This window comes from Triplophysa rosa, linkage group LG9 (genome assembly GCF_024868665.1).
Source record: "Triplophysa rosa linkage group LG9, Trosa_1v2, whole genome shotgun sequence".
NCBI lineage: Eukaryota > Metazoa > Chordata > Actinopteri > Cypriniformes > Nemacheilidae > Triplophysa > Triplophysa rosa.
This window is the reverse complement of record NC_079898.1, coordinates 22,428,180-22,447,763: the sequence shown is the minus strand read 5'-3', so window position 1 is coordinate 22,447,763 and position 19,584 is coordinate 22,428,180. Positions and strand designations below refer to the sequence as shown.

Sequence of the window (19,584 nt, the reverse complement as noted above, 5' to 3'; positions counted from 1 at the left end):
TTTATTTTTTCACCTCGCTTCAGCCGTTACGGGCGATCATACCAATAATTTGCAATCTTAACAAGAATGTCAAAATCATGTAACAAGAAAGTCTGTGTTTATTAGACATCTTAATATCAAGTCGTCTTGTGCTTTCAGAATCGACGAATCTGCTGAGGTCGTTCATGCACCTCTTTGGCAGAGGACCTGTAACCGGAACTTGGTCACCACCTTAGCACCCCCTGACTCGCACAGATTTTGAAGAACTTTGTCATTTATCTCGCCGTCAATCTGTAATAAACATCAATAAGCGCACCTAATCTAAATGACACACAGTCATTTGATGCATGGTTATCGACTTCATTGGCTAAATGCTGTAACTCTCTAGCTAATTGTGCGCCCGCCATAGTTACTTAACGTTATACACGAAGCAAACGATCAGTGAGTGACGTGACGTTAGTCCAAAACAAGTCAAGAGTAATCGATCAAACGCTTCAATCTACGCTGAACCAATAGTAGGCAAGACCAACCCATCTAATTATCATACAAGACACAGAAAAGTAAGAATAAATTCAAGAATAAATAAATAAAAGTGGAAATAAATACATGCGATAATAAATAAATATAAAAATAAATAAACGTATAAATAAATAAATGTAAAAATAAAAGGAAATGATAAATAAAATAATCTAAAAATAAAAAATAATAATAATTAAAAATATAAAAATGGACACAAAAAATAATAAATCAATTTAAAAAATGAAAAGAAAAGTTAAAGCTAAGATCAATAATAGCTAAAACGAATTATTTTGTTTTATCAAACCATTCATTCCTTTATTTATTTTCATATTATTACATTTATTCGTTTATATATTTATTTATTTATACATTTATTTATTTATAATTTTTGCAGGTTTAGTCCTCCATACAAAATGGTGGTTCTGTTGGCGCAGACTTTACCGAGCGAGGCTTGTATGTTTCGTTCGGTCTGTGTGTCTAAAGCAGATGTGGCCTGTGGGTAGAAGATCTTATCATGAACATATCAAATCTAACTGTGTGTATAAATACAACTTAAGAGTGTGTTCATTCATGTGTTTAATATGCATCTTTAAAAATGACTTGAATGCATAACTATTACTCCACGTTCCACGTTTTTTTTTTGACTTCACAATCATGTTTACTTCTTTTTCTTGTTGAGACATTTCCTCCCATAATGCACTTGTGATGTCATACCTCATCGAGGAGAATGATCTGTGGTGCTTTGAGGATGGTGCGGGCGATGGCCACTCTCTGCTTCTCTCCTCCACTCAACTTCAGACCTCTTTCACCCACCTGAGTTTCATAACCTACAAATGTATTACAAAAAAACACATTAAATATTAACTCAAATATAAAGTCATACTACAAAATGGCAAATGTACCACAAAGACAAAAATTCTAAAATAATTATATGAAATTATAATTGTGTTAATATAATATTAAGAATGAAAATATGAAGAATATTAATAATAAGTGAATTACTGTATAACTATTGTATATATTCAAATGATAATTTCAGGACCTTTGGCAAATTATTTTTAATATGCTGTACATGAAATATATTTAATATATAAAAATATAGGAAATAAATCTTTTTATAAAATATATGACATATTTTTAAAATATATATATTCAAGGACATTCACAATTTTATTGTCTAATTCCGCAATCCTAAATCGAGAGAGTCAGAATGCTGTAGTGTTTCAGATGTTGTTTATATCAGATGTTGAGGTCTCTCACCGTCAGGGAAGGTCATGATTTTGTCATGAATGTCAGCAGCGATCGCCGCCTCCTCCACCTCCCGGTCGCTAGCGGTAACCCGCCCGTAACGGATGTTGTCTCGTTTTGACAGTGGGAGCCACAAGTGGTGCACTTACAGCGTGTAGGAAGTTTCAAACATACTTAAATGTAAAATCCAATCAACATTAATAATCAACATTACAATATCAAGGGGACTAATATAGTTTTTTGACATAATCATACAGCCCTATATGTATTTTAAAATTAAAATTAAATTTATTGATCCATAATAAGAAAACTACTAAAAAGGAACAAATGTGTGTGTTCTCCATGTATTTCTGGAGGATGTTGAGAGATTATAAATCTCGGATCTAAAATTTGGGAACACCTGCATTAACATGAAACCAACAATGAGCAATACAGTTGTCAGCATTTATTAATCTTGTTTATTGTTAGTTAATGCCAAATACAATTGTTCATGTTAGTTCATGGTGCATGTTCAATGTTTTTAAAAAATATTAGTAAATACTGAAAATAAAGATTAACAAATGCATACATGTAATCTAATGCTTAACTAATGTTAACTAATGCAACGTTCTAAAGTGTTAAAAATATATTAGTATTCTATTGCAATTCCATCAGTAAAGAATATGACAGATCTATGAGTTTGAAATGCACATTAAAATTGTATTCATATAATGAGATGAAACGTCTTATTATGGCTTAAATAGTTTCATAATAATGAGATGGGTCCATAGTTTTGTAAAGTCTAGTTAACTGAGGTTGTGCAGGGCAAATAGGGCACCCCTCTGTTATAAATCGTTTAAAATCTTTTAATTACTTTATGTCTAACATAACATAATTTTCATGTCAAATTCTTAAATGTAAATCTAAGAGACAGTTTAATGCAGCTCACAGGGCCATGAATCCATGAATATCTGCAAGGTATCATCTTAATTTAGCATTTACATTTTGCCAGAGATCTCAACGTCAGACAGGAAATAACTACGGTGGCCGCTATGTGTCACCGCGCTGCAACGGAAGAAAACACATGCAAACAGAAAAAACACCAGCAAATTCAGAAAGCATATTCATTAGTTTGGCGACACATGCCCTGCAAATACTCGAACCACAAACAAACACAGAAACGCACTGCAAATCCTCACAACACAAACAAACAGTGAAACGCGCTGCAAATCCTCACAACACAAACAAATACAGAAACGCGCTGCAAATTATCGCAACACAAACAAATACAGAAATGCGCTGCAAATTCTCGCAACACAAACAAATACATAAACGCGCTGCAAGTGGCACAAACAACAACGGAAGTGTTTCCGGGGGTCTCAAAAAGCTGATGCACCATGGCTGGGACGCGCTTCATTTCACTGTGCCCATATTTGTAGGTGGAGATTAACTTATATTGGGGTCCTATTTTCTTTTTTGTTGATAATGTTAAATGTACTTAATAATTGATTAAAAAATATGAAACTTTTTCGTCCTTCCACGTTAGTGACACTTGTGAAAGCATGTTTGGCAGCTAACACTACATCTCATAGTTTCTTTTGTTAAATTGTTCGTTTAAACCCACGCGGAGCAAACGCATAAAACAGAATGTACAAAAAAACTGACAAAACAGAATGTTTATTGACAGTCTGTGGTATAAGGTTATCTTTTGTATTTTGTTTACATGTTGTTGATAAGAAAACAAGCGTAAAGGCCTATTTTACTCTGGAAAGTCTGTTCCTCAGCCTGTTACAGTAAAGNATCAAAAATACATCCTGCGGAACACCTACATTTACTTCAATACTTTGCATGTAAATCTTATCTTAACATGACAAACATTATATCGTTGGAAAGGCCTAAGACTCTAGAATACACATTTGATCAGTGTTTAGAAGAATAATCTATTTAGGAAGATAAATTGATACATAAATGATAATTTATTCATAAATTAGTGTGCATCAAAAGTATAGTTTCATACAAATGTATTGTTTTTATATTGTTTCTGTGCTTTTGTGTTTTTTCATTGTTTCTGTTAATTGGAAAGTAAAAAAATAAATAATAAAAAGCATCTCAATGTCTATGGTGCAAGGTGGCTTTACCTGGTAATTAGTATGTTCGTGACGTCATCACGCTGTACTTGCGTCTCGGAACTTGTTGTATTTTAATACAACTGAATGCCCAATAAAGCCGTTGTTGTTCATATTCATCTAAATATTTAATGTTTTAATGTTTATGTTCATTTGTGATTCGATCTGGGAAAACCTAACACATGGTGCAAATTTATATATTACCGTTTTTGATACCATATTCAAGCCCTTTCCAAATGAGTTTTATTTTGCTCATACCTTGTGTATGTAACAAAAGTTATGGCTGAGGTCGGCTGAAGCGCTATGATTTTCAGGAACGGAATTTGGAGGAAAACGGGCTTAAAGTTAAGTGATGAAAATAAAAGCACAACAGCAGTATCACAAGTAAAAGTCATTTTACAGTGGTAAAAGACTTACTCTAATAACAATTTAATAAAAAAACATTTCCCAGTGTTGAGGTCTATAAAAACACTGTACAAAACCGTTTGAATAAAACAAAAGTAAGGAAAATGGCGCAGCGCAGACTTAAAGAACGAGAGCTCTGCCATTATCACTACACAAGGAAACTAACAAACATTACGGACAACAACTAATAAGCAGTGAAGCAAGTTTTACGTTGTTTATCATGTGCATAGTGTCTGGACTTTTGATCATCCCTTGTATGTTTTGCGATCGGATAACACCCGGTGCTGCAGACGGGGAGCTCTGTCATCTCACGAAAACATTGTATGAAAAAACTTTGCATGCATGTTTACACAGGACCCGTGTATCATCTGATCATTTGATTATTCCATTCAATATAACAAACGGAAAAAGAAAAAAAACAGTCGATATTTAGTTTTTCCGTTTTACTGTATGCACAAAAATAAAAAAATAAACTATGTTTTTCTTCTTATTTCAGCCTTGAAAGGGAAATCCAATAAATAAGTAAACCAAAACGAAATAACGACCCTAATTATAGTTTTTTCATTTTTGGGTGATTTCCCAGGGTTGTGCGCAGATGCTGTGTCCCACGCTGTGCGCATGCGCAATGTACAGCCGCTTAACTCACTCAACCGAGTTCATTAGGTTCCCCCAGCTAAAACTACTGTCCTGCTATAGAGTAATTCATAAAAGATTCAGTTTGTGTTGAAACTGTGAGGTTTTTATGTAGTCATTTGCACTATTACATTACATCAGTTTAGGCTACTGTTTTTAGGTAACATGCCAGAGCCTGTACCTCACGGAGGGACCATAATAATGTTGCAGTGTTCCCCAGAGAGCATGGCCTCTTTTCCGATATCTCGTGATGTGTCATATTATTTAAAAACATTTGATGAATATGAAACATGTACAGCTCGAGTGAAGCCATTGTAAATGATAACTGATCGATCGCGACATTCGTGAAGAGCTCTAGGCGCGCTGCCGCGCTCGCGCGCGCAGAAATCCATGCAACATCACCCAAAAATGAGAAAAACACTAATTAGGGTCGTTATTTCGTTTTGGTTTATTTATTTATTGGATTTCCCGTTTCAAGACGAAATAAGAAGAAAAACACCGTTTTTTATTTTTGTGCATACAGAAAAACGGAAAAACGAAATATCGACTGTTTTTTTCTTTTTCCGTTTGTTATATTGAATGGAATAATCAAATGATCAGATGATACACGGACCACACAGGACTGCCGGGAAATGTGCATTGATACTCCTTCATTCTTCATGTTATGTGGTTTACTTTGATATGTGTTCCCCAGCGCGACATCCGACAGGTTTTCCCAGATCGCATCACATAGCCTATATCTAGTCAGTAACAATGACAGGTGAAAAACACGCATGTCCCTTCGCAAGCATATCACGCTCTAATGAAGGGAAACGGGGAGTTACAAATTGCCCTCATTGTAATCCGTCAAAATGACGGACGGACGGACTTCAGGTTTTTCCGTCACTGGTAAAAAAAGAGAATTTTCGGTTAACGCGACCTCTGGTACACACACACGTACAGGAAAATCTGGACCATGGCCAATCAGAGGGAGGTCCGCCCTTCACTATCTCTGATTGGTTTAGACCACGATATGGGCCTAATGTGTGTCTGTTGTTGAATCACAGGGAGACTTTCATAGTCGCGGAGACTTTTTTTCTCCCTCGAACGGCTGGTCGCACTGGTGCGACCTCAGATTTTTTTTAGTTGCACCATTGAGAAATAAGGTCGCACTCTAGAGCCCTGTACGAGCCACTTCACTTCAACCCCTTGGTCTCCCCTGACCCTATAAAAATGATGTACATAGCACATTGTAAATGACAAAAAAATGCTATTTAAAAAATATTTACACTGGTACAAATATAATTTTTACTTCTAATAAAGCATAATGTGTTGTGTCCTGTGATCAGAATAACATATTGGAGCAGGATCTGCTACCCTGATCTAACAATAAATTAATTAAAGGTAATACTTACCGGAGTGGAAGGCCAAATCTTTCAACAGAACGCTGGAAAAGTACAGTGTGGTAGAGGCCCAATTATTGGCTGCAACACCTAGGTACATGATCTGTGCAACACCCGAAAAATAGCAGTATCAGTCAGTATGTGATCCTGGCATCAATATGCAATATAAAATTTATGACTGCCAGCTAAAATCCTTGTTATCTTTAATATTGACTGAGCAAGGTCATGTAAATGATTGAAATCAATCTTTAGGAAGCCAACTTCCAGTAGTTTTTGTGCAAAATTATAAATGGTAGTGTCAATAAAAGTATTAATTTAAGTATTTAAAATCATTTCAGTATTATGAATTAAAATGTAGTATTGTATCTCAAAATCATATAATCTACAATTTACAATTTCAAACACATATGACCTATTATTGTCAAGCAAACATTCCGAAGAAGCTGAAGAGTGCATTTTTGTCATACTTGTATACCTTTCTAGAAAAACCGTCGATGCCTCCGAAAATCACAATGTTGTACCTATTTTTTGGAGAAATTGATATTTAAAAACAATGAAAAGGAAAGCTTTGCTTATAAGATTTCATTAAATGATTTAGGATGAGAATATGCATACCGTATGAGCTTGTGATTGGTATCAATGTGCATTAATGCTCCTGGGCTGGGCACAGAGTAAGTTCTACGAACAACACATCCCAACTGTGTCAGTCTAGAGATGATGCCAGCACTGTCAACTCGACGCATCGAAGCCCGGATCCTTTCCCACTCACTCTGTGCCCCTCAGCTTGCAGCAAACCCTTCACCATTCTATATCCAGTATAAGGGTGTGTTGATTTCACTGGTGACACTAATGTATCCAGATCTTCATCTAAAATAGGGATGCACCGAAACGAAAATTCTTGGCCGAAGCCGAACATGATGTGAAACACTTGGCCGAATAATACCGAACACCGAACATGGTTTTTTGCATTTGTTCTATTTATTAAGCTATTTTTTTCACTATTGCACAAACTGAATAGTCAAAATGTGCTTTTTATAATTTGTCTAGCTTTTCAATAAAATACAATACAACTTTATATAAAATTGAGCAAAACAAAGTAAATTCAAACAAAAAATTGAGCCCTCTCCCTTCATGAATAGCCTATATTAATTAGGCCTATAACTGACTGCTAAAAGAATGTAATGTAAGTTACTCTGTACACCTACAACAAAACACTTCATTAAAAACTGTCATTCCACATTAGGCCTATAAAATAAAAATACAAATAAACTAAAACTGTTGGATTATTATAGGCTACATTGCAAAATGATTTGAGAAAAAAAAACATCCAATGCAAGCAATTCTGACTGATGCTGACTGACAACCATTTCAGTTCACGTCTCTCCTCCAAACTCCGCCCACAAAAGCTGACTGTTCTCTCAGAAGGTGCACTCGTAGCCGGGATGCACAGAACATACTTTGACAAGTTGTTTAGTACAGGGAACTGTGTGCACGCGACCACTGTATGATGTCAAAGGATGTTGCGAGCGGCGGGGCTACTGTCAGACAGCCCGCTTCCGTCTGAAGTAAAGTTACCGACCGGTAAAGGCGCTTTCATTCGGAAATGTACTTCCGTGCGGCATGTCCCGTAGTGTGTCTTTCTCTGACACTTTAAAATGCTCCACGCACACGCGCGCACGCACCCGCCCAAGCTTGCCAGATTCAAAAACCACAGTGTGTGTACACTCTTGATTTTGGTTGATCTCAGCAATAATCTGAAAAACCTCTCTGAGTCTCTCCATTACAGCACGTGGAAAAGATTCCTGGCTTGAAAGTGCACTTAAAAAAAAAACACTCCTGGGAACACGTAAACTCCAAAAAGTCCAAATCAATTGGTGGCCGATTAAGAAGGTGGGACAGCCTTGAGTGGAGCCTATCCAATACAGCATCTATCAACAAATCCTGAAGAGACAATTAAAATTAGAGTGTTAATTCTCAGACATTTGGTGAACACTTTTAATTAGAGATTGTAGCATCAGTTCAAGACGCTACACGATGTTTCAATACGTTTTCTACAAGACTTACTTTACAAAAAAGCAGCTCAGATGTGTCATATGTCAGTTAGCTTAATGATTAAAGTATCGCGTACCTATTAACTATTATATCAAATCTCTATATTATTTGTCTGTGTGTGCATGCACATAAAGTACCATTCCTGCAGCCTTGAGGACGATACAGAGCCGGCTGACTTCTGCCTGCCTGGCGCGTTATTGAACCAATCAGACAAGAGAAAACGATGAGTCATCAGGAACCTCATTCGATTGGTCACAAGAAGGTAGCCCCGCCTCTCCCCTCGCTTGCAAACTCATATTAGTGAGACAATGGTGCCAGAACTGTAAGCGCAGCTACAAACGTGACGGCGCCGTACAGATCGGGTTATTGCAGGAAACTGATTTCCCCTGCGTACGCAACAAGACATTTACACATTTGCAACAGGTTTATTTTACATAATTATACACAGCAGGTTCTGCGCAGTGGATCCCTTTTGCAGTTCATAACACCATTGTTTTTGCACGCACACCTCTGTTTACAGACTCGCAATGCTTTTGGCTGTATTTCTGCGCAAAAAACGTGTCAAAAGTGTAAGCGTGGAAAAGCGTTGCAGTTTCACAACACATGAATTACACTTACGAAAAACGCTACAATGCTGCAAAACTTGTTTTCTTTTGCTTGCAGCTTAATTTACAACTTTACAAAACTTTTTTTTACGCATGCAAATTTATTTCATGTTTGCAATGTCACGTACACTTTCACAAATTGTATCCTGCGCATGCAAAATCTTTTTGGCATGAATTTACCTTCATAGTTTGTTCTTTAGCTGAGATGCAGATGATGACGATGGCTGCCGTGATCTCTTCCGGTGCTCAGGACTAGACTCCGGACACCAGTCCTCATATGTGTCAATTGAAATACCTGTATTATAATATAATGCTCAGCATTATAAATGATTTGTAAAACCAATACTTTTCCTACATATCTTCACATAAACCTGTCACAGATACAATAAACTCTATGCATCTTACATATTTATCTATAATATAATAACTTTATGTATCATACATAAACTGTCTAGAAAAAAATAAACGCTACCTATCTTGTTTGTCATGTCCATTTTTATGATCAAAACAGCTCTAAACACCATGACACAAAAACTGCTAATCCACAATTAACATTTATAAGCAATCAAGAAAATAAATTGTAACTTACCGATCTAACACGGGATCAAGTCCATCAACAAACATGTCGTCTTCTAGGGAATCGACGCTCGACACCGAGCTTTCTCTCTCTGATGTAATGTCTCTGCTTCTTTCTGCTGCTCTTCGTCGCTGCTCCTCATTATCTCCTCCAAAACACTTTCAACATCAAAAAAAGTCTTCCGTGGTCGACGATCCTTGGTGTAAAGGTTGCGCCGTAAGCTTTGGAGAAAATCCGTTCACTAAAATGTGCTCCGTACAGCGAAGCGACGCTGTTCTCTGTACTTCCGTGCGTAAAATGGCAAGCACGGATGCACGGTATGTTTGCGCACGGGTTATTCTGCAAACCTGTTTACGTAAACTTCACAAACTGTCAATCACTGTAATCGTCCAATAGTTGGATATCACAACCATCCATCAAAACTTTTCTGGCCAGGCATTGGATGGCTATATCCAGTCAAAAACCAAGGTGTCAAGAATAACACAATGTAACTGCAAATAATTTTGAGAGGTGCAGTTTAATAGTACACAAACATTAATTATAAATATGTCGTTTAATAACATATAGGACATTATATTGACAGATGATTAAACCAATTTGCCTGTTCGTGATGTTTGAACGTGTCATTTCTTACTTTAAAACCGAAAGTAAACGGCTTTTCCTCGCGGAAGATCTGCATTCGGTAAAAATGAGCTAATAAAATATTTCAAATTCACATTTAATGTCAGTTTTTTTTCACGTGGCAAGTAGCCGTGTAATAAGCGGGATAATGTACAAGCAGCCGTTTGTTATTGCAGAAATGATCCCCACAGTGTGATCAAGACCCGACGCGAAGGGATTGATTAGTATCAATCATGGGCGTCGATTTGCTCAGGGACGGGTTCCTACCAATATTCAGGGACCACTAATTTGTCCCTACCAATAATTTCGACCAAACAATTAATATTCAATTCAATTTTATTTATATAGCGCTTTTCACATAATATACATTTATATATAACCAATGATGTCCATCTGTGTCTTCTGTGTCTTGTTTTCTACCTATTACTTATTTTATTTTATTATTCAACATTTATTTTCCCAGAAATCATTTAATTGAAGTTAAAAACATCTTTTACAACCGCTGTTTGTGGAACACAAATAGTTAAATCTCGTTCTCTGCAATGAGTCCCGCCTCTGTAGCTCACGTCGCTAACAGGATTGGCTTTGCTTTTTTAAGTCCCGCCTCTCTAACCCAGGTCGCTTTATGAATGGCCTTTGACTTCTCTCGCTAACGTGTGACGTGCTGCTTTCGTTTGAACGAAGCGCCATAGCTCTGTCAACACGACGCCTATGTGCATGTTTATTCAGGCTACCGGTAAGGAAAAAAACATTCTCACCAACTGCTTTGTTGACAAAATTTGCGACAAGGGGCCCGTTTTAATAAGTAGGTTCAACCAACTCTATGTTAAACCCTGAACTCAGAGTTGGTTTACTAAAGCAATAAGCCCCAAGAAGCAGTGGGTTACGGTGCATTTTATAACAGCTAAGGGCGTTGTGGCAAGACGCGAAGCGGAGTTATTTCATATGCTTAGCAAGGTTTCATAAAATAAAGTAAATAAAATTATATTTAGGCTATGTGGTGCGGTCAGCCGTTATATGTTGGGGTATTTTATAACGGCTTAGAACTCCGCTCAGCCAATCAGAATCAAGGACCAGGAATTCAAGGAGTTTTTGGTTTCAGAACAGCTGATTTGAGTTAGTTCAATTCATGTCCTGAAAATGACTTAAGTTTAAATTAATAAATGTACCAATAAACAAATAAATTAATCATTAAATGAATGAAACAATGGAAATAATAAAAAAATCGTGTGTTCTCACTCGCCATGAGTGCTCTAGTTACGCCAATGAGACGTCATGGTGTATAGCACAGCTATTAGGGCGTCAGACTTACGTGCAAAGTTAGACTGTTCGCCGGTTCGAACCTTGCTCTGAGCAGATTACACTTGGAATGGCTGCACGTCAAAGTTACTTGTTTATTACATTTATCGCTTCATTTCTGCATGTATGTCTGTATTTATTAATTTCTTTATTTATACACTTTATTAAGTCATTTCTCATCGTCCATAGAAATTTACGCTCTGATGTAATACACGTACGGTGGCTGATGTTATTGGTGTAAGGATGGATGAGATATGTTTTGATATATCTATTTCACTGTAAAGAAAAACGGTACAGTTTTAATAAAATGGAAAGGAAATGACAAAATTCCACTCGGGTCCTAAATTGCTTTCCTGAAATCAAAGTACATCCCAATGAATTAATGCAGCCTCTTCACACTGAATCCTCTATAAAAGCACATATGACATATAAGTCACTGAGATGGTCTCTGTGTGATCAAAATGTGTGCCATGAATGACTGTATTAATGAATGAATGAATGAGGTACACCACTTGCGCTTTAAAAGGGGGAGGAGATGGAAATAAACTCTGGGTTTACCAAAGAAAACCTGCTCCCTCCCGACCACGTTAGGTTCACAGAGTAAGTTACTATTAGGGATGTGTATTGGCAAGTGCCTCCCGATACGATAGATGGGTCACGATACAATATATTGCTATGTATTTCGATACGATACACATTTGTGATATATTGCAACACTTTAAATAGAAAATGTAAAAAGTAGAGCTAGAAATACAACATGCTGTGCACCACCTGGGGTTTTCTGTAAGGATAAGTGTAAAAACATCCCTTACCTCTGCAGAGTGGCCATGATGTGCGATGCATGGACCTTTAGATCAGAGGTTTGTGTTCTCAAACTGTGGATTGAGCCCCTCAAGTGGGTAGCACAGGGGAATAAGGTGGGTCACGCAAGTCACTTGGTTGTTGTGGTGCATTACAGTTAAAACACTGAACATGGGCAGTATAAAACCCCTGGTTCATCCGTGCTGTAAATGTGCTGGTGTCACATCCGTGAAAGCACAATAAATGTCATTGTTACTTTTCTTAATCAACTTTTTGTCTAATGCACTGCAGTAGCCAAGTGACTTGTGTCATGACTTGCGAAGCCTACAAACAGCATTTATTTTATATAACTCATTACTCCATTACTTATTTTGAAAAGCAAAGCACACCCACACATCAGCTCTGAGAGCTCCAAGCGTTCTTATATTTTTCGCCATACTTACTTTTGGCCGCATGTATATGACGATTTAAAAAAAAATATCGATAGTAGAGGTATCGCTATCGATACACTATCGGAAAAAAAAAATTGCGATAGTTACATGTATTGATATTTTTGCACAGCCCTAGTTACTATGGTTACTGACTCTGAGTATAAGTTACCTCCCCTTTAGAAACGGGCTTGAGTTACCCCGCTTTCTCGGGTTTGACATATTTTATATTTAAAAATATAAAAAACGAATAATGGGATTTGACAAATTTTAATTTAGATTTTTCATTTACCCAAATTAACATGGCCCGGAAGTTTCTGGATTGTACCTGTTCAGTGTAGTGGTCGCTACTGTTAAATGTGGTATCGATCCGATACCATGTAAATGCAGGGCCAGTATTGCCGTATTACTTTTTACTTTTAGAAGCATTTACTTTCCTGTAGATGAAGTGTCAAGTACACGGACCTCAAACGTGCAACGAAGTTTACATCCATAAACTTCCGGGTCATGCCAATTTGGGTAAATGAAAAATCTAAATTAAAATTTGTCGAAACCCGTTATTCGTTTTTTTTCTATTTTTGATCTGAGTGCACAATCAGGAAATCGAAAAACGAGTCGTTATTCGTTTTTTCATTTTGGTTCAGGACACAAATAATGACTAACAAGTTGTTTATTTGTTTTTTCATTTGTGGTTTTCATTTGAAAAAAAAAAACGATTGAACGAATGATACACGGATTCAATAGACCAATATGAAAGCTGAGACTAATTTTCAACTAATATGGAATGTCATTAACTGTGTTCTTGTCTTTGCAGTTGTTGACTATGACTCAAGAAGACAGCAGGGCTTTGGCAGGAGCAGAAGGTATCAATCTGGCTGTCGTCAGCTTCCCCGGAGCTGATGGTGGAAAAGTCCATCAGGTGGACAGTCATGTTGAAGTGCTGGATCGACTGGACGTTCTGATCAAGTGCGTGTCTGAGCTAAAGGAAGAGGTGCGAGCCCTGAAGGATGGGGTTTCACACCTACAACACATTGTCAGAGACCAGCTGAGGGGTCGGAGTGGGGAGGATGTTGGTGCTCGCCGACAAAGCTCAGAAGATTTGGAGAGTGAAGGAGGGTGAGTTTCAAGTCAAGTGTCTATTGAAAAGTTTATTTAAAAAAATAAATGATAATTTTTTTAAAGTAAAAGTCTTTTACTGTGCTAATATATGAAAGCAAAAATGACTAAATAACACATGTGAATGATTTTAAGTATTAGGTTAAGCTTATCGTTAAAGTTGCACTTCTAATTGTGATGTAGGATATTGAAGAGTTTTCTCTTTTCCAAAAATAAAAGCTTATCAAAACTGCTAAATCCAGTTCTTATTAAATGTGCATGTGTGCTTGGAAGACCAGAATTAGCCAGAGAGAATTTAGCGCAACCTGAATATCTGTCATACGGCTTTAAACCGGATACATTTAGTGACGTACTAAGAATGGCGCCACATTTTTTTATGAGATTTGTGAATAGAGCGTTTAATTGTTTTGATGAAAATGCTGTCTCTGCCTCTCGTGCGGTTAAAGTCATGTCTCATCCATATAGAAGAGGTGAACTCCGCTGCCTCCAGTCATTCATTTAAATCATTGTTCACCAAATTTGACATTAAACACTTACAAGTCCATTCCAGTCTCATTCTGCTCCTGAAGCAATTTACAATATATATGTTTAGTTTTTCATAGCATCTTTAACTTGTTGTTGTTTTTTGACAGGTTGTTCACAAGCACTTTTGCAGTTTGTTTTTTTAGCATTATGTTGACAACTTTTGCTTTACCTACATGATTGGATTTTTTTGGTGTGTTTTAGGTATTTTTACTTTAAGATATACTTGTTATATACGCACATGTACGTACTGCTCTGGGTTCAAAGGCCATTCTCAGTTTTTTTGGCTCAAGGTTCAGCATTTTGCTTCCTCTAGGGGCCGTATTACAGAAACGTTGTTAATGGGTTCCGAATAAAAATCACAATGCTTACAGATAAAGATTCACAATGTTTCCATAGTACAATCCCTTGTTCCAAAAAGCATAATGTTCTACTTACGGCTAATTAGTAAGAAAATAATGAACTGAAGTGAATTATATAATACATATTATTAGAAATAGCAAGCTATTTTTGCTTGATTCCAGTCTTAATACATTTTCTTAACATTTTTTTTGCTCCTAAATTTGCTCCTAAATGTTTTTTGCATTACTGTTCTTTAACCGGTTCTTATAAACCTCCAAAAAAATAATTTGTTATTTTAAGCATCTGGTTTGTGCACTTTTCCTCCAGATATACAGGTGTAAAAACTTGCCCGTGATCAGATTCAATAACTTGTGCTTGTCTCAACTCAACTCATCTTTATTTATATAGCACCAATAAAAACAACAATTGTTGACCAAGGTGCTTGACAATCAGAAAGAAAAAAAAGAAAAGAAAAATAATAGTAAAAAAATAAAGAGAGAAGATACAACATAACATAGATCCCAGCACACATCACAACATACATCAGACCCCCGTAAAACAATTTAAATACAGTTAAAAGCCAAAGTAAAAAGGTACGTTTTGAGTTTAGTTGTGAACTCCTTTACTGTGGAGGAGGTTCTGACAGTGACCGGTAGACTGTTCCAGAGTTTTGGAGCTGCAACAGCAAATGCTCGATCACCTCTCAATTTCCGTTTAGCACGGGGAATGTTCAAAAGTCCCTGGTTTGCAGACCTAAGAGACCTTCCAGGATTGTGTCCAGATAATAAATCGGAAAGATACACAGGAGCTAATCCATGCAAAGCTTTAAAAACCAACAACAGAACTTTAAAATCAATTCTGTAACGAATTGGGAGCCAATGCAAAGATGCATTGTCTCTGTGTGTTTGCAGTGTTTTTAGACCATAACTGGCTTTTGTGTGCCGGTCGATTAATGTGTTTATACTTCAAGCTGTCAGGATGTGTTTTAAAATGCGGCAATTTGGAGCTAAATGTTGATTCAGAAGCCTGTGTAGTTTGGGCCCGAAGCCCCTTGGGGTTCAAAGGACCATTCATCTGTCAAAACAGTTTCCTCCTTTCCATCTCTATTTAAGGCACTGTGCGATCAATCTGGAAGCATGACTGCTGCCTAATTTTTCCCACGCCGTGCAAAAACTTCACAAGATGTCACGTCACGGCTCGCCTTAGTTGCTAAAGGATGTTAACACTTGCGTGTTTTTAAACGATACCATTTATTATGTGTGACGTACATGAAAATGAATAGAGGCAGACAGGTCATATCGTTAATGCATAGAGGAGAGAAAGGAATAGATGCTTTGTTTAATAAATGAAGAACACTAGCGAGGAGCTCTGTTCAGCCAGATGGACCGTGACGTTTATTTGTCAGACTGTACAGTGGTCCTTTTTACAGTAGGAATTGTTTTTAAAGGCACAGATGCCACATTATTGTGTTGAAGAAACTGTGTGCAGACTCATCGAGGCGTGACGTATCGATGCGTACGGCTGCGAGGATAATCTTTTATATTTAGTCCTCATTTTCCCGAAAAATTAATGGTTTGCAATCATTCAATCAGTGTCAGTTTTCTAGATGCACATCCGGAGTTTTCTTGTCAGAACTGAAACATATTTTTTCTAAATGACGCTTCATAAAAGCTTTAAAACGTTGGAGCAGGTCATTAGGGTGAAGCTGTGACCTGCGCTGAGCTCTGGGGGTTGGCACAGGGCAATAGAGGCTTTATTTTGTGGGTCCAAACTCCAGGGGCTGCTCTTGATGAAGTCATTTGAATGTGTGCACAGCCCGTGACTGTTGACCACGTTTCCCCCGAACAGCTCTCAGTTTGAAAGGGCCTGCGATTTGTCATGCATTTTAAACACTAAAGGCTGGAGTTTAATCTGTTCTGTTTGAAGACTTACTTTGGGAGGTGTTTTTTCCAAAACTCAAGGGTCTTACTGAGAAAATGCTTTATTTTGTTTCTTCTGCACTACAAATATAACTAATAAATCACACTCACATAAATGTATTGTTATAAAGAATATATATATTCTGGCGGCCTTAATAGCGTATAATCAATAACCTCACAGTCCTGGCCAAAACGTGTAGTTGAAGAGCCTGTTATGTCTCCTTCTGAAGGTTTTATCAAGAACATCATCAAATACAATAGCACAGACCTCATACAAGAAGAATATGTTCTCCTGTTGTTCTCCCTTTAACACTTTATCCTGTAAAATTTAGTGTACATTCCAGGCTAAAGTTTAATTTCAACCATTAATTTCATTTTGATTTCAGGTTTTGACATGGCCTTATTTAGTCATTATCTTTAGGCAGACAGAAAGAAAGAGCTGCTCAGTGAGGGGATCAATGGATGTATAAATTAAAATGTACAGAAATTAACAGCCCCATGTCAAACATGGCCTGTGCACGGCAATGTTTTCACATTAAAGTGATAGTTCACCCTATCAACATTGACAACAAATGAAAATGTTGTCATCATTTACTCTTTGGAGTGCAAATGGCAATGGCAAAGTCCATCTTACTTTTTCCCTGTATTTCCCCTGTTTGTGCAAAAAATGAATAGACCTGTGATGAAATATGGTTGTCATTGCCTCACAAACATAAACAGAAGCGGTGGCGCGTCGCAAAGCCAAAGCTTTGTGTTAATGATGTTTGTTAGTCTTCCTTTCACTGCGGTTGCCAAGTTGGATGCTTGAGATCCGAGCCCACAGCCAGATACTTGACAGTTGTTGATCTTTGCTGAGGACAGATTAAGACGTGCTCTCAAACAAACGGCACGCTCTTAAACTTACACTTCTGCTCCGAGTGGCACACAAAGACACAGATAAAAGATTCCCATTGGAATAATCCCTGCGGAAGATTCCCGCTTTTCCTGGGTGCGGTTGTGTCCTCTGATCCACAAGTGCAGACTAGGGCTGGGCAGTATAGATTGTATCTCATATACGAGAAATATTTCTGCCTTTGGACACTGAAAGCATGGAAATGTGACCTTTGGTGCAACTGCGTTACCGTCACACGTTGGCCTTTTCAATATGTGAGCTCTAAATAGTGCAGAAACCCAAATATTATACAATATCTGTTTGTTTATGGCACGGTTTGAATCGAATTTGGAATTGCAGACTGCATATAATATATACATTATGCATTCTCTGTGTTACGTATTGTATGACCAAGTCCCTGGACTCTTTTTATGCCATTACCTAGCTTTATCCAAATTTTAGGCTGTGATTCAACGTATGCCCTATGCCGGAGAAAAATGCATGTGTTTAGCTGAATGTGTATGGGGGAAAGATACGGTTGCACATCACTGCAGAAACATAAAAAAAATGGGCAAAATGACTCGCATCTCTTGCAGCTTATCTGTAACGCAACAGAAATCAAAAACATACCAGCAGAGTTAGAAGCTCATGCACCGTCTTTCCGCGGTTCCTGGGGCTGTAGGTGATCTCTGACTGCCGAGCGACCTCTGTGTATATAGCGTTTAAGTGCCCTCGGAGGTTCCAGCTCCAACACATCCCTCCAGAGGTATCGCTGGAAGACTCAAACGTTCTCACAAACCGCAGATGACGCACATACCGTCCGTGCCAGCTCTTAATGGAAGCCTTTTAAGTCTTCACTTTTTCTCATTCACGTCTTTCATTTATGCTTTAGCCTGTAATTAATGCCGAGTTTTTACACACTCCTCTCGGCTGATGAGAGCACTGGTTGTTAGTACATACTTATTGAGTTATTGAAACGGGACTTTTTTTCGAAGGCTGTAAAAGCTGTGCAGGTATTGCGTGCCGCGTAGCGAGTGAAATAAACAACACTTAGGGTGTTTTTACATAAGAGCCTTCAGGTGTCTGAAAGCGCCAGCACCAATAAACAATAAATTGGCTCACTGCACATGTACTTTGTGTATGTTTTGCACGTGGAACATTTTTATAAACGTCTATCAGTTACCGGCTGCATCCGTTTGACCTTCCTGTGAAAACACCTTGTTTGGTCCGGACATGGATTACATAATTTGTGTCTGGCCTGTACAGGGAATTCCTTCACCTCCTGTTGTTTAGGAAAAACACACACGATGAAAGCAAAGTGTGATCCTGAGATTAACCATATGTTTTTNCTGGCCTGTACAGGGAATTCCTTCACCTCCTGTTGTTTAGGAAAAACACACACGATGAAAGCAAAGTGTGATCCTGAGATTAACCATATGTTTTTGAGAATGCTTTTGATATTTCTCTTTATTAGAGTTGAGCTTACCCAAAGATTTGTTTTTTTTTTCTAAACAGGCCAGTGAAGGAGCCGGTGGATGAACTCACAGCCCTACTGGAGAAAGCCGACCGTCTCCACAGCTGTAATGGAAGAGAGAAAGCACAGGGCCTGGATTTACTTATAGAGAAGAAAGAGGAGGTGTGTGCTGTGTGTGACTTTTGCTACATCGATATTTAATCAACGTTTAATAAAGTGACACATGTCATATATGTGCCTACAGTACAATGAGAAGTGCCAGTATCTTTGGCGGTTGTCCAGAGCCTACGCAGATGCTCACGATTTTGCTGCGGACCTTGCTGAGAAAAAAAGTTGTGTTGCAAACGGTAATCACATCTTTTAGCACACACAGACCGAATCTAACTCGCAGCATGTGAATTGAGAATTTACTGCTGATTGTACCTGAGATAATATATACGATTAACTATTGCATCTGTCATGAAAACTTCTAATATTTTTGTTGGGGTGGCTGAATATGATAACTTGAACCTAATTCTGCTATCTGTTACTTAGCTTCTCAATCGCCATCTCTGTGCAGTTGGTTTCGGTAGCGGTGAAACGTTTTCTGTGTTATCGTACCAGACAGCTTAAATTATAAATAATTTTCAAAAGTTTGGCATTGCAAATTGAGCTTTGTCCAATTTTTGTTTATTTTTCACCGAAGA

At 37.6% G+C, this 19,584-nt stretch overlaps 1 protein-coding gene and 2 long non-coding RNA genes across 3 annotated transcripts; 1 reads left to right on the top strand and 2 right to left on the bottom strand.

Moving 5' to 3' along the window:
- Positions 1-912: 912 nt before the first annotated feature.
- On the bottom strand, positions 913-1,885 carry LOC130558724 (uncharacterized). Its single transcript, XR_008963483.1, has 3 exons — positions 1,759-1,885; positions 1,213-1,325; positions 913-991 (listed from the first exon to the last, which is right to left on the bottom strand). It is a non-coding gene; the product is annotated as an uncharacterized LOC130558724 (long non-coding RNA).
- Positions 1,886-7,222: 5,337 nt separating this feature from the next.
- LOC130559396 (uncharacterized) lies at positions 7,223-9,788 on the bottom strand. Its single transcript, XR_008963568.1, has 4 exons — positions 9,518-9,788; positions 9,109-9,223; positions 8,461-8,709; positions 7,223-8,212 (listed from the first exon to the last, which is right to left on the bottom strand). It is a non-coding gene; the product is annotated as an uncharacterized LOC130559396 (long non-coding RNA).
- A 3,686-nt stretch (positions 9,789-13,474) lies between these two features.
- LOC130558750 (regulator of microtubule dynamics protein 2-like) lies at positions 13,475-19,262 on the top strand. Its single transcript, XM_057341351.1, has 3 exons — positions 13,475-13,770; positions 18,940-19,060; positions 19,143-19,262. The coding sequence occupies exons 1-3, from the start codon at positions 13,478-13,480 to the stop codon at positions 19,260-19,262; spliced, it is 534 nt and encodes a 177-aa protein (XP_057197334.1). The 5' UTR covers positions 13,475-13,477.
- Positions 19,263-19,584: the final 322 nt, after the last annotated feature.

Bases quoted from the DNA above. Each gene is read 5' to 3' on its own strand.
- LOC130558750 (XM_057341351.1), top strand. From the start codon at position 13,478: ATGACTCAAGAAGACAGCAGGGCTTTGGCAGGAGCAGAAGGTATCAAT. The intron at 13,771-18,939 runs GTGAGTTTCAAG...TTTTCTAAACAG, and splicing joins GATTTGGAGAGTGAAGGAGG to GCCAGTGAAGGAGCCGGTGG. The intron at 19,061-19,142 runs GTGTGTGCTGTG...ATGTGCCTACAG, and splicing joins TTATAGAGAAGAAAGAGGAG to TACAATGAGAAGTGCCAGTA.